A 21114-nucleotide genomic window follows, 5' to 3' on the forward strand; every position below is an offset into this window, starting at 1 on the left:
TGCCTATTCATGTGAAAAATTAAAACTGAAATTCATACACGAGAATGTGGAGCAGATCAGCAGAAGATGATGATCCGGCTAAGAATGAGTTTTTGGTCCTAATCCCAGGTGCCAGAGGAGGGAAATTCCATAATAGAAGATTCATCAATGGTCCATGTAGAATTACTATTTTTATGATGCCATATTCTTTTTTTTTTTTCCCATTCTTCCCATTTTTAAAGTATAATTCACACTTTTTTAGAAAAATATTGAAAGTTAGCATATTTTATACGTTGACAGGCAATAGCAATTTTTTTCAAATTTTGTCAAAGCTATATGTGCGCGAGCGTGTGCGTGCAGAACAGGTGAAAATTAGTCTGTTTAATAAAGTTTTATAATAAATTGATAAATTTATTTTGAGTTTTAAATAAAAATAAAAAATAATGTTTTTCTTTAAATTTAATAAGTTTGTATATATATTCATTGATGTGATAATAGCGTGTCGCTGACAGCACAGAGTTTCATAATAATAAGAACCTTGATGAAGTTAACCACAATTTCATAACTAATTCAAGAACTAAAATATATTTTTCCTTATATTTTTACTCAAATTTTGAATTCTCAACTTACTTAAAAATCACTAAGCCTCTCTCAGAGTTAAAAGATGGAAATGGCAGGGCTACCTTCATTGTCTTACAGGAAAAAAGAAAAAAAAAAAAAAAAGACACGCACCTCATAGGATTCAACACATGATAGAAGCAAGGTCAGGGGGAAAAAAAAAAAAAGAACTCATGGTAAATCAACATACTTGTCTATAATTCCAATAGAAATTTAGAACTTTTAAAAACAAAGGAATAATAATGTCATAATGTGAATGTCTCGCGCGTAGGCGAATAATTTAAATTCCAAACAATTTCTTTTTACCAGCAAATTTCAAACAATGTAAAAATATGCATAAAATGAATATTGAAATGCATATTTACCAAAAAAAAACTCACTCTTTGCCAAAAAAAGAATTGGATTTGACTGACAATGGTTAACGAAATAGGCTACGAAATGAAGATAGAGCCCATCGCATGTTTTGAATAGCTCCCTCCCTCCCTCTCAAGTAAAAGAACATATAAATTAAAAGGAAAATTTCAGTCAAGGATTACATAGCAGACTTAATTATTGGAGGATCTCAAAAAATTTTAAAACTTTATTTCAGTTTGAAAGGGAAAAGTTAAAATAATTTTGACAATGAAAAGGACTAAAATATCTTTCACTTATTATGCAAAATTACTAGCTATTAATTTTCTTACTTTACGTATTAATTTACCAATATCACTTCAAAATTTTATCCATTTGTCAGATAATCAACAACATTAGTTATTAATTTGTTAACTTTACTTGTTAATTTATTAAAATTAGTTGTAAATTATAAGACTTATTAGCAATTTATAATTCATGTTAATAATTTATAAGACCTATCAGTAATTTATAACTAATGTTAGTAAATTAATCAGCAAAATTAGCAATTTAATTTAACAATTGATATCAATTCTTATATAATTATTAATATGTCGATCCATGTAATTTATAACTCATATTAGTAAATTAATAAATGAAGTAAGAAAATTAACAATCAATGATTCTACATAATAAGTGAAGGATATTTTATTTTTCATCATTAAAATTATTTTAACTTTTATTCCTTGAACTAAATTCAAATTTTAAAATTTTTTAGGACCCACCAATAATTAAGTATCTTCTATGGCCCTTAACAGAAATTCCTTCTATATCAAAAGAGATAAGAAAGAGTTATATACAAGCCCAAAGATTACAACAATAAAATTTTTTTATATACAATTATAATATATATTCAGAATTCAAACTTGAAATTACTAATTAACTTGACATAATTTATTATCAATTGAGCTACACGCTCATTTGTATTACAATAGTAAAGATACATCAATAGAAGATCAAGAAGAGAAATAAAGGTATAAAAAAAAGTAAATTGTCTTGAACCACTTGACAAACTAGACCTAATGATGAATAGCATCTCTTGGCCTTAGGATGTTATCATTTGACCCATTTAATATGTTAGTTTGTGGAAGGTAAAATTATTAATGAGTAATTATCTTTTTCAAAACAAAAACACATTTAAAGCTAAAATTAAAAAATTAAAAAATTAAAAAATAATTTGGTTTAATATTTTTTATGTTAAAAGGAAAATAAAATTTGATTTAATACAGTTTTTTACATTTTTATAATTTTTTATAAAAATTTTATATGTATAAAAATTATTTAAAAAATATAATCAAATTTTTTGAGTTATAAAAATTATATAATTAATTTTAAAGTTTTATCATCTTTTAATAAAAATATAAAATTTTTTAATTTCTTTTTGGATAAATTGACCTGCTAGCCCAAAAAAATCTTGTGCCCATAAAATGTGGCCAAATTTTTAAAAATTTAAAAGTATGACCAATTCATATTAATATATAAGAGGTTTATTATTAATGTACTAGGAATTCATCATTTAAAAATTTATAAAAGATTTATTATTGATATACAACGGTATACCATTGGTAAATATAATAAAACAGCCATAATGCAAAAATATAATAACTATTGAGCTATTTTGTTTGATTTGATCTTCTAACATAGGCTATATCTGGAAAAAAAAACTTCCTTTTTTTAAGAAAAATTCAAGGATTAACAAATCAAATAGATCAAATTATAAGGGTTTTATTAAAATAAAATAAATTAAAAAACTTGATTCAAAATTAAAAAAAAGGAATAAAACAACTTTTAATACCTTACTTTTGGAGATTTTATTATTTGTGTCCTTCGACTTTCATTTTTATCATTTTATTCCTTAACGTTTTGTTCTGTCATCAAGTTACTTTTTTAAATTTTATAAGACAATAGCTCTAAAAAATAGTTATTGTGAAAATTAAATTATTGACGCGGAATATATGCATAAAGTAGATAAAACACACTAGTCAAATTTATCAAATATTTATTGTTGATCTGTTATTTATTTTATTATTTTATATGCTTCAATAGTGAGGGAACGACTTGCAGACGACTAGTGAGGGAAGACTCTGCACCGCGGGCAGCTCTTGATGCTGAAACATGGTTCTACAACTTCGTTTATCGTTATTTCGGCAGCAGCTTCGTTTTTGTCTTCAATGTCTGCACTGCGGGCAGCTCTTGATGTTGAAACATGGTTCTTTTTTGTTGTTCATGACTTTTCAACGCACAAATGATTAACTAAAAGAATTCTAAACAATTACAAATGATTAATTAATATTTTTATTGCTCATGACTTTTCAACACACAAATGGCAACTTTCTACGACGGTGCATTGGGATTCAATATAGCAATGCATATTGAGCTATTTTATCAAATTTTATATTGAGCTGTTCTATTAGATTTTATATTTCCCATTTTATATGAGGACTACAGTCAGCGGTGATCCAATGGAGTTATGGAGCAAAGTAACAAGGCATAAAGAGCAGTGGTGCTTTCTGTCCATAGAAATAACTCAGTTTGCTGCCGCTTTTCTGTGCTGTCTATCCATAGAAGTAACTCAGTTTAGTGATACTTCCAGCATGCCAAAGACAAATATGAGAAACAGCAATATACTGCTCATTATATCTGAACTAAGCAATATACAGCATATTGTAATGTTCTATGAAACAATTAAAATGGTAGTACGTACTGATATGAGCAGCTAAGAAAAGGACATGGAAAATAAAATGCAATACATGTCGCCGAAGTTGATAATAACACTATTTTCTCTCATTTTAGTTTATGCTTGCATGCATTGGAAGATTAGTAAGGCTATTGTCAGTAGTGAAGATGTAGGCATAAAGTATACAAGCTTGTGAGTAAAAAGCAATTTCATTACTAAAAAGTAAGCTGCACAGGTGCAAAGAAGAGATAGGGATTTACATCAGAGCTTTCAAAGTAAAAGCCACTATTTGTGGTCCTAGGCTTTAATTATAAATCTCATTTTGATAATCAAGAATAAAAAATAGTAAACAGACTTCCATTTTACATCATATCAAAGTCAAATTGTCATTGTACATTAACTTAAATATCAAAACAATGGTAACAGCCCCACACCAGCATCATAATTACAAGCCGGGTTTACTAAATCCTACAAGTTTACACCAGCCAAATTATGTTTTGGTTCAATTTCCAGATCAGCAAAACCAAAACAGAGAAACAAGCCTACATCTTACGTTTTCCAAATCAGGAAAAGCACAACAGTAGCAACGATGGCACAATCCATCATCTTCACCCTTCTCTTATACTCCTGAATAATCCCCTTTGTTCCTTGATAATGTCCATCGTAGCCTTAGGCATTGGTTCATAAATCCAATCAAAGAAATTACAGTGAAGAGCGTATCGGAGTTCATCTCAGTTCTGCAGTAGATAATAGAGATGAGGCGCATCACAGTTCATCTCAATTCTACAACAAATAATATTTCCAATCATCCATTCAATGTAGATGAGGCGTATTAGAGTTCATTTCAGTTCTGTAATGCAATGGTTACGGTCACAGAGATGAGACGGAGAAGAAAAGACTAAGAGCAGACAAGTTTTTAGATCACTTAACCATACAGTACTGACCACTGGTGCCACGAAGAGAGACGTTTAGATCTCGCATTTAAAATCTGCTTCTTGATTCTAAATTCCTATTCTTTCTATAATTTGTATACATATATATTAATTATATTGAATATGATGAGATGGTTATTTAATTAACAACGACTTATATTTGTATGCAAAATTCTCATTTATATTCAAATTGAAATGTAAAGGCCTTAAGGAAGTAGCGGGGTCTAGATTTTCCTACAAAAGCTTCAATCCGATGCTACTTTTGTTATTTTGTTCTGCAGGCCCCTCAAAATTATCCAAGATAAATCTCACTGACATCATGATACCATAACCAGTAACATGTAGTTTTCGAGTCATATACCATGAAATATAAATGTGGGCTTCGTTTCTCCATAGTTGAATACAACTAGAAGCAGCCAAGCAAAGCGTATTACCTGGTGAATCACCTACTAGCAGAGTTAACGGGCTCTTTTAAGATTAACTGGTCCAGCTACAGTAGTCATTCGAATCCAATTATTAGGGTCACGACCAACGGGAACCCCACAAATGTCCTGCATTTGGAGAGAGAACTCCCAACAGTGATTATATATGCAAAATACGTGAAAATTAATTGATCTGTAGAGTTTTAATAAAGTTTATAATTCATTTATAAACTTATTTTGATTTGAATAAAAAAAATGATGTGATAATAGTGTGTCGCTGATACGGCAGAGCTTCATAATAATAAGAACTTGTTGATAAAGTAATCACAATATCGTAACTGATTCAAGAACTAACAAATATTTTTCCCAATTTTTTTTTTTTACTCAAATTTTGAGTTCTCAACTTACTTAAAGATCACCAAGCCTCCCTCAGACTTAAGAGATGGATGTGGCAGGGCTACCTTCATTGTCTTACAGAAAAAAGACACGCACCTCCTAGGATTCAACACGGGGGGGAAAAAAGAACTCATGGTAAAACAACATGCTTGTCTATAATTCCAATAGAAATCTAGAACTCAAAAAATAAAGGAATAATAATGTCATAATGTGAATGTCTCCCGCGTATTTAGACGAATAATTTAAATCCTTTAATTTAAACTCCGAACAATTTCTTTTTACCAGCAAATTTCAGACAATTTTAAAATAAGCATACAATGAAACATTGAATTGTATATTGACTGGCGATTGTTAATGAAATAGGCTACGAAATTCGACAGGGTGCATCGCACGTTTTGGTTTTTGGGTTCAGGCGCATGTTTTTTGAATAGCAGGCTCTTGGTCTTTGGGCTGCTTTTACATTCAGAGCTGTCTGCGGGCTGTTATCATTTGATCTATTTAATATATTAATTAATTCATGGAAGGTAAAATTATTAATAAGTGATTAGCTTTTCAAAACAAAAACACATGTAAGTTTACAAAAAACATTAATTTTGTCATGAATATTAGGATATTATATAGATGTTCATTATTTCATTATATTTTTTAAATTTTTTAATATCTTTCAATTACTATAATATTTTTCAATTATTATTATTTTATATATTTATTTACTTTAATTGATTTGTTGTGCTTATAAATACTCTCTCCTTAAAAAATATAAGATCTTTTTTAAAAAGTTGAATATCAAAAATATAAGATATTTTTAATTTTTTGAGATGTAATCATTACCTTTTTTCAAAAAGTACCCCTATTAATAGTGACTTTATATTTATTATAAAGTGTTTTAATAGAATTAACTATGAAAATATAGGGTAGTTTGAAAGTAAGTAACTATTTTATTGAGAGTAAAATTTAATTAAAAATATTTTATATTTTTTAACGAAGTGAGTAAAAAGACATCGCAATTGTATTTAATACACTAAAATAAGAAAGCTCTCAATTCTCTCTTTCTATTATTCTCTCGTTATAATTTTCTCTCTTCTCTCCTTTCTCCCAACATCTATTCATAACAGATTTAATATTTTTTGTCATAAAAAATATATTTAATTTAATACAATTGTATAATTTTATTAATTTTATAAAAAAATTTTATATGCATAAAAATATTTGAATATATAACCTAATGATATGAATTTTTTTGAGTTATAAAAATTATATGATTATTTTTAAAGTATGTAATCTTTTGATAAAATATAAAAATTCTAAATTTTATTTTTAAGAAAGTTCAGATTTTTGATTAATGATTAAGTATTAACAAATCGAATAGATCTAATTAAAACAAAAAAAAATTACAAGAATTTAATTTAAAATTAAAAAAATTACAAGAATTTGTACTTACAGATTAAATTCCTTACTCTTTTATTAAAAAAAAAAGGGAGAATTATATTAAATAAATTGTCAATCATCTCAGTTTAATTGTTAATAAATTTTATAGTAATTAATTTTTATACAAAATTATCAATATATCGGCCTTACTTTTAACTCTTGCCATGCCACGGCTTAACTAAGCTCGAGGATTAAAAGAAGGGGCTTCCTGAATCTGCGTAGCTTAACTTGAGCAGGTCAGTTATCTTTTTCGTATTCTTTTCTTCATTTCTTACTTTTTTCTTTCTTTTTTTTTTTTTTGAGCAAAACTTACTTTTTTCTTTTTAAAAAAACAAGGAAAGAACGCATCTTACACATTCTTTATTTTCCCGGCAAGAATCGCTCGAGAACCCTAAACGGTTTATTGTTCTCCTCCAGCGCCAATATTGGCTTGTCATCGAAACCTTCCTGTCATAGCTGCTACAGTGTTTAGCGGCTTTTGCGTTTTTGGATGGCGGAGGATCCAATCGGCGATGGCAATGAGGCAAGTGATTATAGTTCGGAGGACGAAGGGACCGAGGATTACAGACGAGGAGGCTATCATGCCGTTCGAATGGGTGATACTTTCAAAAATGGGTGCTATGTGGTGCAAAGCAAGCTCGGGTGGGGTCATTTTTCTACTGTGTGGCTCGCTTGGGATACCCAGAGATCGGTACGTGGCCCTTACAAACTTTCTGAAAAAATTATGGGAAAAATAAATGATATTGAGCGTCAGCTGATTCTCGCTTTCTGGCCAGTTCGAAAATGGCAATCTGGGCGGTAAAGTTGAATGTTTAGGGCAGAATATTTTTCCAACCTGTTCATTCTCCCTTTTCCATGGATAGAACCTGTCTAATTAAACATCTAATCGTCGTTGTTTGTAGAAAATTTAGGATGGAATTTATGTTGCTGTTCATTTATATTGGATAAAGGCTTCTTGTTGTTGTTGTTGTTCATTATATTGGATATCATTTGGTTTCTCAACCTCATGTTAGGACACAGTCCATATGCACTTGTCATGTTTTGTTCTCAGAACCTAAATAACACAAGTACATGGTGTAAATTTATTTGGTGATCCTCTTAACGTTGGAAATTTTCTTTTATAGCGTTATGTAGCCCTAAAAATTCAAAAGAGTGCCCAGCACTACACTGAAGCTGCAATGGATGAAATATAAGATTCTCAAACAGATTGCTGAAGGGGACCTGGATGGCAAGAAATATGTCGTAAAGCTTTTGGATCACTTTAAGCATTCAGGGCCCAATGGCCAGCATGTGTGTATGGTTTTTGAATTCTTGGGTGATAATCTTCTGACCCTTATAAGTATAGTGATTACCGAGGGATTCCTATCTCAATGGTTAAAGAAATCTGTTTCCATTTTTGGTGGGACTGGATTACTTGCATCGTGAGCTATCTATAATACACACAGATCTGAAGCCAGAGAATGTCTTGCTTTTGTCAATGATAGATCCATCCAAAGATCCTAGAAAATCAGGCGCTCCACTTATCATTCGAACACCAAGGATAAGACCCTTTCAAAAAATGGGACCACAAAAGACATAATAGTTCAAATGGGGATCTGACCAGGAACCAGAAAAAGAAATTGCGGAAAAAAGCTAAAAAGGCTGCTCAAAGTTGTGTTGAGAAGGAGAGTCCCAAGGAAGGCGAGGAGGATTCTAAACCACCTGAGGGAGAAGATTGCAGTCATGATGTGAAACAGATTGTGGAATCTGCTGATGATAAACCCAATAGTCATCTAACTAAAGATGAATCAACGGAGGTTGTTGAAACCAAGGACGTCCCAAAAAGGCAGTCATGGTCACTGAGAGTTAGCCGTTCCATGAGAAAGAAGTTGCTTGCTGCTGTTGATCTTAAATGCAAGCTGGTTGATTTTGGAAATGCTTGTTGGACCTATAAACAATTCACGAATGATATTCAGACAAGGCAGTATAGGTGTCCTGAGGTTCTTCTTGGATGCAAATATTCAACTCCAGCTGATTTATGGTCCTTTGCTTGCATTTGCTTTGAGCTTTCCACAGGTGATGTTCTTTTTGATCCCCACAGTGGTGACAACTATTCAAGGGATGAGGTAATTCTTCCATTCAAATTGCACTCTTTTCCTCTCAGAACTGGTTTCCTATTGCCTTTCTCTGTTTCAGAATAGAATGCATGTTCCGTTGGTCCATTCACTTAACTCTTGCTTTATTGCCAATTTGCCGTATACTTTGTCACTGTTTCTTGTCATGCTCTTACAATTTCATAATGATAGTTCCAGGAAGTTTAATTCTGTTGCTTTCTTTCTTTTAACATTTTTCTCAACCATGAGCAAAGGTGGTGACTAAATCTTAAATTGTGTTTTTACTATTAAAAGGAAGCAAAAACCCATCTTTTAGATACAATTTCCTTTCATGGGCCATAGGCTGATTGGTTAAAATGTAGCTTCATTTATACAAATAGAAGTTTGAAAAGTATCTCCCTTAAGACTGTAGCATTGTTGATTGGACGATGAAAAATGTATTTTAGACAAGGGCCAATGATAGAATTAGAAGAAATGCGCAGTAATTGGTTGAAAACCCTTTATTAACTTGTACCTGTTGCTGATTTTTTTTTTTTTTGGCTGAAGTTTCAGCACTCAGTTCACCACTCTTAGTTTCACAAGTATTATCTTTGAGATTTAGATGCATGTCTGTTGAGTCTTTTTCTTTTATCTGCAGTATTTGTAGTATTACGTGTATGTGAAAAATAAAATTGAGAAGGTCTTCCTCTTAAAATGCCTTATACTGTTGAACTTTTTACGTAGGTATGTTTTTTTGATATCTGTAGTGCATGAAGACTAATTGTATAAAGAGTGGTTTCTATTCTAACTACAGATTGTAAATATCTTATAGTCGACTTTCTCTTCCGGAAGTTGAAATAAGGGCTTTTCTCTGAGTCATTAAAGCTACGCTAGCAGATTACTAGAGCACAACTCAAACCTGCCTTCAAATAAATTTGCCTGTTTAATTGGTATTTTGAAATCATAAACCAGCTAGACAAAGAACCAAGTGTGGTCTCTCTTTGTCTAAAAAAGATCCTGTGGTCTTACTTTTGAATAATATTTGCTTTTAATTTGTTGGTGATCTTAGGCTTGAGGTTTGCCATACTCTTTCCCTTTCATGCATGGGTAAAAATATATAGTGGTGTTATAAAAAAAAAAAAATTACAGCGGTAGGTGAAATGATCACTAGAACAGTAGAACTATCTAATGCTCTGAATCCCCATTTCATAAATAACTTAAACTTCATATATTCTTAAACTTGTTTTCCTTGCTTCAGACTTGTTAAAAATGTACAAATCTATACCAGTGGTAAAGGGAAACTTTTTACGATGGAAGGTAGCTTCATTTTATAACAATTTGTTCTCTTGGGGTTGATAATGTAAGATGTGGGTGATTGAAATTCAACTTCATTCAATGGTCTTTGAATTATACTGTCCTTACTTTTCAGGATCATCTGGCATTGATGATGGAACTTCTAGGAACAATGCCTCGCAAGGTAGGAATTTTTATGTGTCTTGCTTAAAATGTCAGGGTTATTTTCTTAATTGGTGATCATCTTCAAGAAACGATGCGGTAGTTTACAGCAAATAAGTTTCATTATCGTCAATACTTCAACTGTTGCTCATCTGCAAAAAACTGAACTAATATTTACTTTAGATTGCTTTAGGTGGTCGCTATTCTCGGGAGTTTTTTAATAGATATGGTGATTTAAGGCACATCCGTCGGTTGCGTTTCTGGCCTCTTAATAAGTTGCTGGTGGAGAAGTATGAATTTAGTGAGCAAGATGCATATGAAATGGCTGACTTCCTTGTTCCCATACTTGATTTTGCCCCTGAAAAGAGGCCAACAGTGCTCAGTGCCTTAATCATCCGTGGATCTCTTCAGGTCCTCGGACTCTTGAGCCCTCAGTGACTACCATCCAGTTTGAGGCCACAGACAAGGTAACATCTGAAAAGATGGAGGAAAAGGCTGAGCTGGAGGCAGTTGAAGTTGGTGTCAGGAATATAACCATTGATGGGACTCCCAAGGCACCGAAAGATTCAGATCTAGCGGAATAGATGCGAAGTAGTTCATATGTGTGCACAACCATCACTACTCCTTTGGCGCACTATATTGTGGGGGTTGAGATTCTCTAAATTTTTCAAAGTTTACTGTGTAAATTTAGTCAAAATATAACAGGCTTAATTTAATCAGCAAACCTAACTTATTTCAAAAATGTGAGTCACGTTAATTATCTCGTTACTTCAAATACACAAAATATTTCAGAGAAACTTAGATGGTCTCCATCCTTGAATGTGGGAGGGTTATATTTGACTTTACATTTACATGAAATAGTCGTGTGAGGAGGGTGCCCATTTTGGTAGGCTCGTCATTGTGAGGACAACACTTTCTACTACAACGGACTTGTTCTGTGATCGCAGGTTGTCTAACGGCTTCCTAGTTCCTTCACGTTCAATAGATCTGGTGCAGTATGTTTTACAATTTTCAGAGAGGTGAGTTTGGAATGCCTCTACAGATTATTCTTAGAATTTTATCTTCTACGAATGCTGTTTTTGAAGGTTTTGTGTTGCACTTGAAACTAATTATTGTTAAATATGAAAACGCTGCGAATTTTTTGGTCCAGTTAACGGTGGGAGAAAAAAACTTATCTTCCAGATCAAGCTGTTTAGTCGTGCCACCTTCGTTAATCACCTCTTAGCAGGCTGTGCAGTATCTTTATAGACATGTTTCTGCCCACTGTGTGGAACCTAGACCGAAGGTATGAGGTTTTGTTACTGCTACGAGGAAAATGCTTCGTTGTGTCTTCTGTTGCCCCAAGTTGCATCTTACTTTTCGTAATGCGCGCACAAGCCGTTTAATTCCAAAAAAAAATGATAGTACGAGATTGTAATGTCAGAACTTTACGCAACATTAGGCTCATGCCTTCAGGGTTCATCGACTACTGAGATAGAGCATGGACAAGTGTCAAATGTCTAGGTAATTTTGGGGAACTTCTGGAGTGCTATATACTGATTTGATGTACGGGCACATGATGTACTTGGGCACTTGTAAGTATTTATTTTATCCTTAATATAAAACATGCTATGAAAAATTAATTATGTTTTCTCAATATTATCTTTGTTTAAACTCATTGATTATAAGAGAATGTAATTTACATTTAAAAATTTTTCATTTAAATAGAAATAAAATTAAACATTTATTTTTTTTAAACAAAATTTAATAAATTAACTACTTTTAATTGGTTCCGGTGAAGTAATTGGCAATATCTTATAATAGGGATTAGAGTAAGTATACAAGCTTTCCAATAGTGTTCTTTATGACTGATTTATTCAATTCATTAATTGATCACCAATGTTACAGCCATTGTGAGCTCCACGAACAAATAATTGGTAAATACTGCTTGCTTGAAAACACAGCCTAGGTTCAACCAACAAAGAAAACACAGCATACGAGCGGTGTGAATCCTATCACAAGCTTTCATAACCATCTTGAATAACCGCTTACGTCGCGTGCTGAGTTGTGTTTCGATGTCACCTACAAAATGAATTGAATGCCCTTCAGATACGGAGGTGCTTAAACTTGAATTATTTTAGTAAGATGACTTAAATTTTGAAGATTTGACAAATTAGAAAATTGTGTGAAAATATATCTTTAAATCCCTACATTTTACTCGCATTTTGTTGCTTTTAATCTCTGTATTTTTTTTTTTTATGTTCTAAATCCTTACACTTTTATTTTTTATTATTTAAAAAAAGCAAGCAAAGTGCATGAGTCAAAAGTTATTTTTTTTTCCAAATTCATATATCAATATTTATATGTCTATTTATGTTATAAAACCTCTAGGAAACTGCACTGTTCATTAATGCTAATTAGTACAGCTCACTTTCAGATAATGTGTAAGAGATAAGCCTATGGTTTAATTACTTATCCTTATAGGTTTTCCAAGTCAGATACTAAATAAATAAGAGAAGAAAGAGAAGTTTTTTTTGGAGAGTTATAGCCTAGGAAATAAGCAGGAAAATACCTGCTAAACATTGGTACCTAAGCTTGAAGTTTCTTCCCGTCAGAGTATTTTCCTTGCCTTGAGATAGTAATACATAAGGAAAAATGTAATGACCGCGCCAACAATAATCCCAGCTGTTGTCAGCCAAAATGCAAACTGCAACAAACCCGAAAATGTGGTAATTTCAACGAACATTAAGTTTGAACACTTCCCAAGAAAAACAAAGCAAATCATGCATGTAATAAGGCAGCAAACAATATCTCACCACATGTTCTTCAAGATATGATTTCAGGTTCATGCCAAATATACCTAAAATCAGTAAAGTTAATCACAAAGTCAGGCAAAGTTTCATATTGCTTTCTCAGCCAATAAAACAGTTATACGCATTTGAATTGTATATTCATATCTTATCAACTACGTATGAAATCTCGAAATTGAGACGGCTCCAAGATTTTCCTTCGCAACAAAATCAATTCAAATCATATTGAGGAATGAGTAGCTTCTATCCATGTTTACAAGACATTAAATGCAAGACATAAGAATTTGAGGAGCCCCCTTTCTCACTGGTTGTCAGAAGTTTAATGACCAGCCCATAAATTATTTGCATATAATGCTTGGCAGGCTTTGTTTCTTTCCGCAAAAATGAGCCTCTTAAAAGAAAAAACAGAGATGCTAGAAATAATATTTAGAAAAGCCAGAAAATTAGTCATTCACTTCAATGAACCTCTGCTTCTCTACATCTTAGGAATCGCAGAGAACACCTAAAGTTTCACCAGTAACTTGTGTCCTCTGTTAAGGCTAAAGCTTGTCTTAGTTTCAGCTTCTAACATCTAGAAGTCCTTTACAGTACAGCACATCAAAGTAACACCGTTGTGTTAAGATTATGAGAGTCGCAGCTTATTATTGCATGTAACTTGGTGGTCAAACGAGGCCCTAAGTTCATAAATAACGGAAACGGCTGCTGATAAAAGAAATGATAAAACGGCTATACCTGCAACTAGGGCACCGACTGCCACACAGAATGTCCCAACCTGAAGAAGCAGTTCCACTCTGCTAACCTCAAGCCTCCGTGAGCTGACAAATGAGGACAATTTATTAAAACGAACCAGATTAAAATGTGTTGTTGACGTTAAGAAACAAAATCTCTTGATATTTGATCTAGCAGCTAAGCTAAACCATGGCATCTGTTGAATGCATGAGCTCAGGAGACCTTGTGTTCCATCATTTCACTAAGTAAACAGTGTTCAATAATAATTTTAAAATTTACAAAGTCAGCAGACAAGATTTCATGCATTCTTACTCGGATTACTTCTAATGCACTCTAAGATCCAGATTGATCTTTGGGCTAATTTGCAACCCTTGTCACTATGTTGTACCATGTGTTGATTTCAACATCAATACCGATTTTGTATGGTTCAATACCTACTCCAGATCTCCAGGGTTGATCTCAGATCCCATTCTATTGCATCCGAAGTTACTCAACCCAAATCACAAACTAAGGCACACAAACACAGTCTTATTCCTAGCATAACATTACCTTCAGAAGAACAATAAAATTTCCACTATCAATTTGTTTTTTTATTTGTGAATATCATGTTGAAATATGAATACTTCTCTTCCTGCTGTAAGTAATCAAACTCCAGTTGGAACAATTAAGCAATCCTCCAGATGAGGGGAAGATGGTTCAGGCAGCAAGACTTTGCTTGATTTTAGCTATCAAGACCGCATGTTATCAAAGCTTACCTCGCAAGAAACAGCTGATACAGCAGATGCAGCAATATGCTGTCATCTACAACAAGCTGATACAGCAAGCTTATCTCACAAGAACAATCAGGTAGAAAACTACTGCTACACATGCCCCCCCCCCCAACACACACACACACACAAAGATTCAAACCTCAAATTTACAGCTATAGAATCTTCCATTTCCCTCGCAGAATCCAGAAGCCTTTCAGCTTGACCATGACAAGATTCACATCTGCGATGTAACAAGGCAAAGAAGTCAATTTTGTGACAGAAATCATTGTTTGAGAATTAGAGATTAAATTAGAAAGGAAATGGAGCATTCATTAAAATAACTACCAATTAAAATAAAGCTTCCGAAAAAGCCAACTATAGCTGCCACAAGAGAGATCTAGTAATTTCAAAATCCAGTCCTCTGTAGACCGTCAGATAAATCATTAATTTTCCACAAAAAGCATTAGTTGACAGCCACTTATTAAGATTATGAAGATAGAGAAAGGTGGAATCAAATGGACTGGATATGCCTGATATTATACCTCTGGCCTGTGTACCTACGCTTTATTAGTTGAAACAAACTGCCAATAGTTTTAGACAGAATAATTAACTCATCGTATATTTTGTTGCAACATCTTGGTGCTAGAAAATAAAGGTGCCACCAAACCTTGTGTTATAGCTCAGGAATTACTGTCTAATATCATACTCGTATCTAAGTAAGACTGGCTACAAGTCTCCCTGGTTGCATTTGGATTGTGATGTTTCAAATGCTAGAAATTTGAATTTGTGCAATTCAAATTCCTATTATAAATTACTTATTTTGATAATCACAGATATAGAATTCCTTGTGTGAGATTATAAGTACATACACACATGAATCATGAATGTATATATTTGATGTGTGTCTGCACGCGCAAGCCCACACCTATATAAGTTCACGTATTTGCATTACAGCCGTCTGTATACTTTAAACTTCTTATGTTTCAGCTCATGATGTTAGGAAAGCTCAAAAAAAGATCTCAATGATCAAGATATTGAAATCATATACCCTGTTATTGATCATTGATGTTTATGCAGTAAATGTATCAGTCAGTCATCCAATGTAATTATTAGTAGTAATAGAAATTAAAATATAAATAAAAACAAATGAATTTTTATTTTATTATGTTCCCAATGATTCCTTCTCAACCATAAGGAAGGTCATGGGGGCATGAAACAAAGGCGTATGGTGAGTTACCAATATCAATATTAATCCTCAGATTTGACCACAAAAGAAATCCTCAGAAAATGCATGCAAATAACTAATTCTCGAACTAGGATTAAGATTAACCTTTGAAGATAATTTTCCAGAAGCATCTCAATTTCTTCCTCTTCTTCTGCAGATAATGAGGAAAAAAAGCAGATGAGACTATGTGACAGATCATTTCACAGTCAAGATCTTTAAAGGAAGACTTTAAGTAGCTTACCCTCAGCAATCTGTTTTTCTAAGGGCACTGAACACTCCACAACATCACTTCCTCTCTTAAGAGTGCAATTGCTTCCCATAATACATATGCGGCGTATTTCATGAGGGTCCTCCAGAAGATCAAGCAGCATTTGTCTGAGAGCTCCTGCCCTGGAACCTAATTCAACCTACCAATTTAACAGGGAACAAATATATAACCACAATGCATTTCCAGTACCACCAAACGTTGTAAATTTATTGAAAGATAACTTCCAACAACATACCAAAGTTTGTTTACTAATACGTAGTTGCTCCAATATGTCACCAGTTAATCGGTTAGGCAAGACCTCAAGAAGAGCTTGAACCTGGGGCCAAGAGGAAGTGGGATGAGGGAAAGAAAGAGAGAGAGGCACAGAGATAGAGAGAGTTGAAGAAACTTCCAAGTTCCATAGGGATATTCAATTAGAGACAGGCAAAAATATTCATCAAGAATTCAAAATGAAAAAGTAAAGTCAGATTTATAGACTATAAATATCTTGACAAGAAAGAGTTCCTGATTCAAGCATATTGTCACAACTTGTGTTCAAAAAGAGAACCCATGAGGTTACAGTGCTTTTGGAAACCCCCAAGATGATGGAGAGAATTTCAAGATGTTCAAGAAGAATCTAGAATGTTCTGAAAGGTTCTAGAAGCATATGGAACAATCTAGAAATAACTGAAGAAATCTGGAAGGTTCTAAAAACTTATGGAAGAATGTGGAGATATCCAGAATATTTTAGGATATTCTAGAATGTTCAAGAATAATCCATACATATCTTGAATATTAGTCTAAAAATATCTTTGTGAATATCTATATATTTCTTGCAGATATTTTTATAGAATGTCCTGGACAATGAATGTATGCCATATCCACTGTCCATTAAGGAGTAGGAAAAATCTAGATCAAGGGAGAAGTCTATAAATACCCCTCACCTTTCATTTGCAATCAACAAGCAAAGTAAGTAAATCAATAAACCTCTCAAGTTCTCTCATCTAAGCTCTCTTCTCTCTCGTGTTCAAGTTTCTTGTTCCTTTGCCTACATTCTGAGGATTCGGCTGACTTAGCCAGGATTAGAGGTTGATCACGCTAAAGCCAGCACGGTTCAAAAATAGGAAGTTCCAGGGCCGTGACAATATCCTATCCTGAAAGAATATTGTTAAAAGCCAAGAAATCCACTGAAGATGATGCTTTGAAGATCTAATGAAATGAAGTATAAAGACAATAGATGAAAGATATCACACTAAAAGTAGTGAAGCAGATGAAATCCCGTGACTTTTAGTTCATAGGCAGGTCCAGGAAAAACTATTTGTCCAAGTCACAAAAATCAAATAAAATGAAATTTAACTGTTTGAGATCATGCACGCACGCGCTTGCAAAGAATCAGCACAAATATATTCAGTTACTCACTGTGTTCATATACTCACACGAGGTTCTAAGTCCATCAATCTCTGCTCTAACCGCTGTGTTCTTGATAGCAATGCTGCTTCAACAACCTGAAAGTTTGACCGTGTGGCCATGAGAAAAAACAGTTCACAACCATATCTCTATGATGAAAGGACAAACGGATGAGTCAAGTATAACAAAAAAAAAACAAACAACAAAAACAACAACAACAACAAGCCTTATCCCACTAGGTGGGGTCGGCCATATGGATTGCAAGACGCCATGTGCTCTATCATTTATTAAGCTTTTAGAAATATTATTAATTAAGAGATCACGTTCAACAACTTCCAAGAGTATTCTCTTAGGCCTTCCTCTACCTCTCTTAATCGCACTCAAAGTTATATGTTCCACTCTTTCACTGGTGCCTCCCTTGGTCTTCTTTGTCCATCCCAAACCATCTCAACCGATTTTCTACCATTTTTTCCTCAATAGGGCCACCCTCACTTTTTCACGTATGTGCTCATTTCGAATTTATCTTTACGTGTATGTCCGCACATCCATCGTAACATCTATCTCTGCTACTCCAACTTTATGCTCTTGCTGTCTCGTTAGAGCCCAGCATTCACTACTATATAACATTGCCGGTCTAATAGCAGTACGATAAAACTTTCCTTTAAGTTTATTAGGCACCTTACGTCACAAATAACTCCTTTAGCTTTCTCCAATTAAACACCCAACTTGAATTCTATGTGAAATATCTCCACTGATTTCGCCATCATTTTGAATAATGGCTCCCAAATATCTAAACTTTCCACTTGAGGTATAATTTGATCTCCAATTTCACTTCCAAATTATTTTCGAATAGAGCAAATGGTCTATGATTAAGGTTTCCCATCCTTCCTAAGTACTAGTAATCTGATATTACTTTTGCAGCCAAACTGCTGGAACAAAGTGTAAGAAAAAAAGACTACTTGTCTTGTCAAAATACCACGCCTGTTCTAACATAGTTGATAAATGGTGGTTGTGCAAGTTTGCAAGCTACAATTACTTGCATTGAGTGGAAATCGAACTCAAATATATCACTAGTGCAATAGAGTTCATCAAAGTAAGTTTTGTGTTTCATCAAGTCAAACATGTGATGCGTATTTTGGACTAACCTCAAGCTCAAATGGCATCGATGGCCCACCATTGCTGTTCTTAGGGTTCAACCGAGGCAGCAATGTCTCAAGAAAAGCTTTCCCACCTTTACTGATTGATATGAAAAGATGCAGAACGATATGCTTAGTTCATGGTAAAAGAAATAAGACAGAAGCAGCAGTAACTGTACCGATCAAAAATGCTTGCATTGCTATTGCTCGTAATTTAGAAGAATAGCTTTGATACATGAAGCAGAAATTGCAAAAATCACAAAATTATACAGAAGACAGTAGAGAGCATAAAGAAAATACTCAAGGAAGTAATAAACTTTCAAGAACAAAAAATTGTTGACATTATAAATTGGTGGAAGAAACATATAAATGACCACATACCATTTCATTTTTACGAGTTGCAAAACTTTTGACTGAGTTTTGACTAATAAATAATAATGTAATATCAGGGAACGGGTTGAGAAAATCTTTTCTATCGGCCTTCATAGTAAGTTCTAAGTGATATATAAACATTGCCACTCTCCACCACTACTAGTTTTAGAACGGAATCCTTACCTTCCATTTTACTTATTTATATGCTTGATTGTGCTTAGAAACTCCTACATGGCATGAGTGCGAACTAAAGTAAGAGAACAAAGTTCGAATGTTTGAACTCCTTTTTCACTTAATGCAATGCAACATACATATGCCAGGACAAATTATTTGAATTATAGACTTAAAACAGGAAGGGAGCACCGTGGACATTTTCATGAAAGTAATAAGGAAAATATAACTTTGGATCCCTGCACTTTGCTTGCGTTTTGCTATAGATCCTTATATTTTGTTCGGTGTTCTAGTCCTTACACTTTTGTTCTAATTAAAACACCAAACTAAAAAAAAATATAGAGATCTATAGCAAAACGCGAGCAAAGTGCAGGACTCAAAGTTATGTTTTTTCAACGTAATAAACAATAGCATGCATCTTCTATTCATAAGAAATTTGGAATAAATATAGTAATAAGTAAGTATAATGAGTTTCTAGTTATTGCACAAGACCGAGCTCATACTATCATCAGACTCCATGGAACTTAAAACTCCAACCGAACGAAAATAGTCAACTAAGAAATGCAACATTTCACCAGGAGATGGTGAAATATTATAAAAGAAATTATACCAGCAGCGAAGGCATAGAATTTGTCAAAAACAATGATGGATCCACACTTCGAATGTCTCTTGGACGAAGACCTGATAAATGATAATATATAGCATATAAGACAATATAGCATAAATAAGACCAAATTATGGAGGTCTACCGAATTCTATAGCCGTGAAGGGAGGCTATCATGGGACACGACCGAAAGAAAAGTAGAAAGGACATGAGGTAGGGTGCAATGGACCATCAAATAGCAATGTTTAGGCGACGTGAACTACGGAAAACACCTCAATATAAGCAGAACATTGAACATGATTGATAACTAGCTGCATGGGATATTTTCAAGTTCAGTCGTGAAAATTTAGTTACCGCTCATTTTTAATAGTTGCCTCCTGTTGATTTTTTTGGTTGATAGTGCTCCGTTTGACTTTACTTCTACAACCTTGAAAATAAAAATATAATAATACAAGAGATAATGAATAAACAACAATCATACGGTAAAATGAACACCATGAATGAAATGGTGGGAAGAGGTAACAAAACCAAACCTCATAAACTGGTTCCCGAATTCCCAAGGAGACAGAATCACCAAACGCGGTGGTCGCAGTTCTACGGGATTGGGAGTCAACCCGACCATTAGTACTAACAGAAATCTGGCTGCTAGTCTCATTCTCCTCCTCTCTGCTCCCAGTATCGGAATCTGAAACGATAGTTTCCGCTTCAGTCCACTGCTTATCCTCCGTGGATTTGCTGAAGCATCCGAGGGAAGGCGTCAAAGTCTTGGCTGTCAACGTAGCCGTGGACAGCAAGGAGATGTTTCTCCGGTGTACTAGAGTCGAAGAAATCGGCCATAGCGTTTCAGCAGAGCGAGATTCGGTGAGATCGGAGAGGATAACGCAGTTGGTGCTAGACCGAAAAAGTATATGGTTGGGCCAAGCTAAAGCCATATTCTAGTATGGCTATGGTTGTGGTTGTCATGAATGTGTACGTTCGTAGCAGCAAATTCCGAATGAGAAGGAAGCTTGGAGGCTGGAGGCGTGGTTGCCTCGCTCTGTAACGATCAAAACTACAAAACAAAATTGTTTATTCTGGATAATATGGCATAATATCATTAATTAATTCATCCCGTGCAATTTAAAACATATATATTTGTGAAAATATGTGTGGCTGAAATTTGACTCCTAGCAAGAATGCGCCTCGCGCGTGTGCTTCTGTTCTGTGTTCGTGTTGTTTTCATAGCATACCTAATACTATTTAATTTTAAAATGGGTACATTTATTACATTTGATGACCAATTTTGTGAAGAATTATATACTGCAAGCTAGATAATG

The 21114-nt window shown here is 33.6% G+C and overlaps 1 protein-coding gene and 1 pseudogene across 1 annotated transcript; one reads left to right on the forward strand and one right to left on the reverse strand.

Moving 5' to 3' along the window:
- Positions 1-7156: 7156 nt before the first annotated feature.
- Positions 7157-12007, forward strand: LOC129313261 (uncharacterized; annotated as a pseudogene).
- Positions 12008-12206: 199 nt separating this feature from the next.
- LOC129313266 (magnesium transporter MRS2-11, chloroplastic-like) lies at positions 12207-20871 on the reverse strand. The gene is made up of 13 exons (XM_054956222.1): positions 20332-20871; positions 20153-20225; positions 19805-19875; positions 18661-18783; positions 17545-17613; positions 16365-16445; positions 16103-16268; positions 15967-16012; positions 14797-14877; positions 13891-13973; positions 13165-13208; positions 12921-13055; positions 12207-12430 (listed from the first exon to the last, which is right to left on the reverse strand). Exons 1-12 carry the CDS (start codon positions 20728-20730, stop codon positions 12960-12962), a joined length of 1332 nt encoding a protein of 443 aa, XP_054812197.1. The 5' UTR covers positions 20731-20871; the 3' UTR covers positions 12207-12430; positions 12921-12959.
- Between the last annotated feature and the right edge of the window lie 243 nt (positions 20872-21114).

This window comes from Prosopis cineraria, unplaced genomic scaffold (genome assembly GCF_029017545.1).
Source record: "Prosopis cineraria cultivar Desert tree isolate PC_DT_omini unplaced genomic scaffold, ASM2901754v1 PC6, whole genome shotgun sequence".
Taxonomy (NCBI): domain Eukaryota; kingdom Viridiplantae; phylum Streptophyta; class Magnoliopsida; order Fabales; family Fabaceae; genus Prosopis; species Prosopis cineraria.

Bases quoted from the DNA above. Each gene is read 5' to 3' on its own strand.
- LOC129313266 (XM_054956222.1), bottom strand. From the start codon at position 20,730: ATGGCTTTAGCTTGGCCCAACCATATACTTTTTCGGTCTAGCACCAAC. The intron at 18,784-19,804 runs GTATAATTTCTT...CCATGAACTAAG, and splicing joins ATTCTATGCCTTCGCTGCTG to CATATCGTTCTGCATCTTTT. The intron at 13,209-13,890 runs GTATAGCCGTTT...TACTGATTTTAG, and splicing joins AGTCGGTGCCCTAGTTGCAG to GTATATTTGGCATGAACCTG.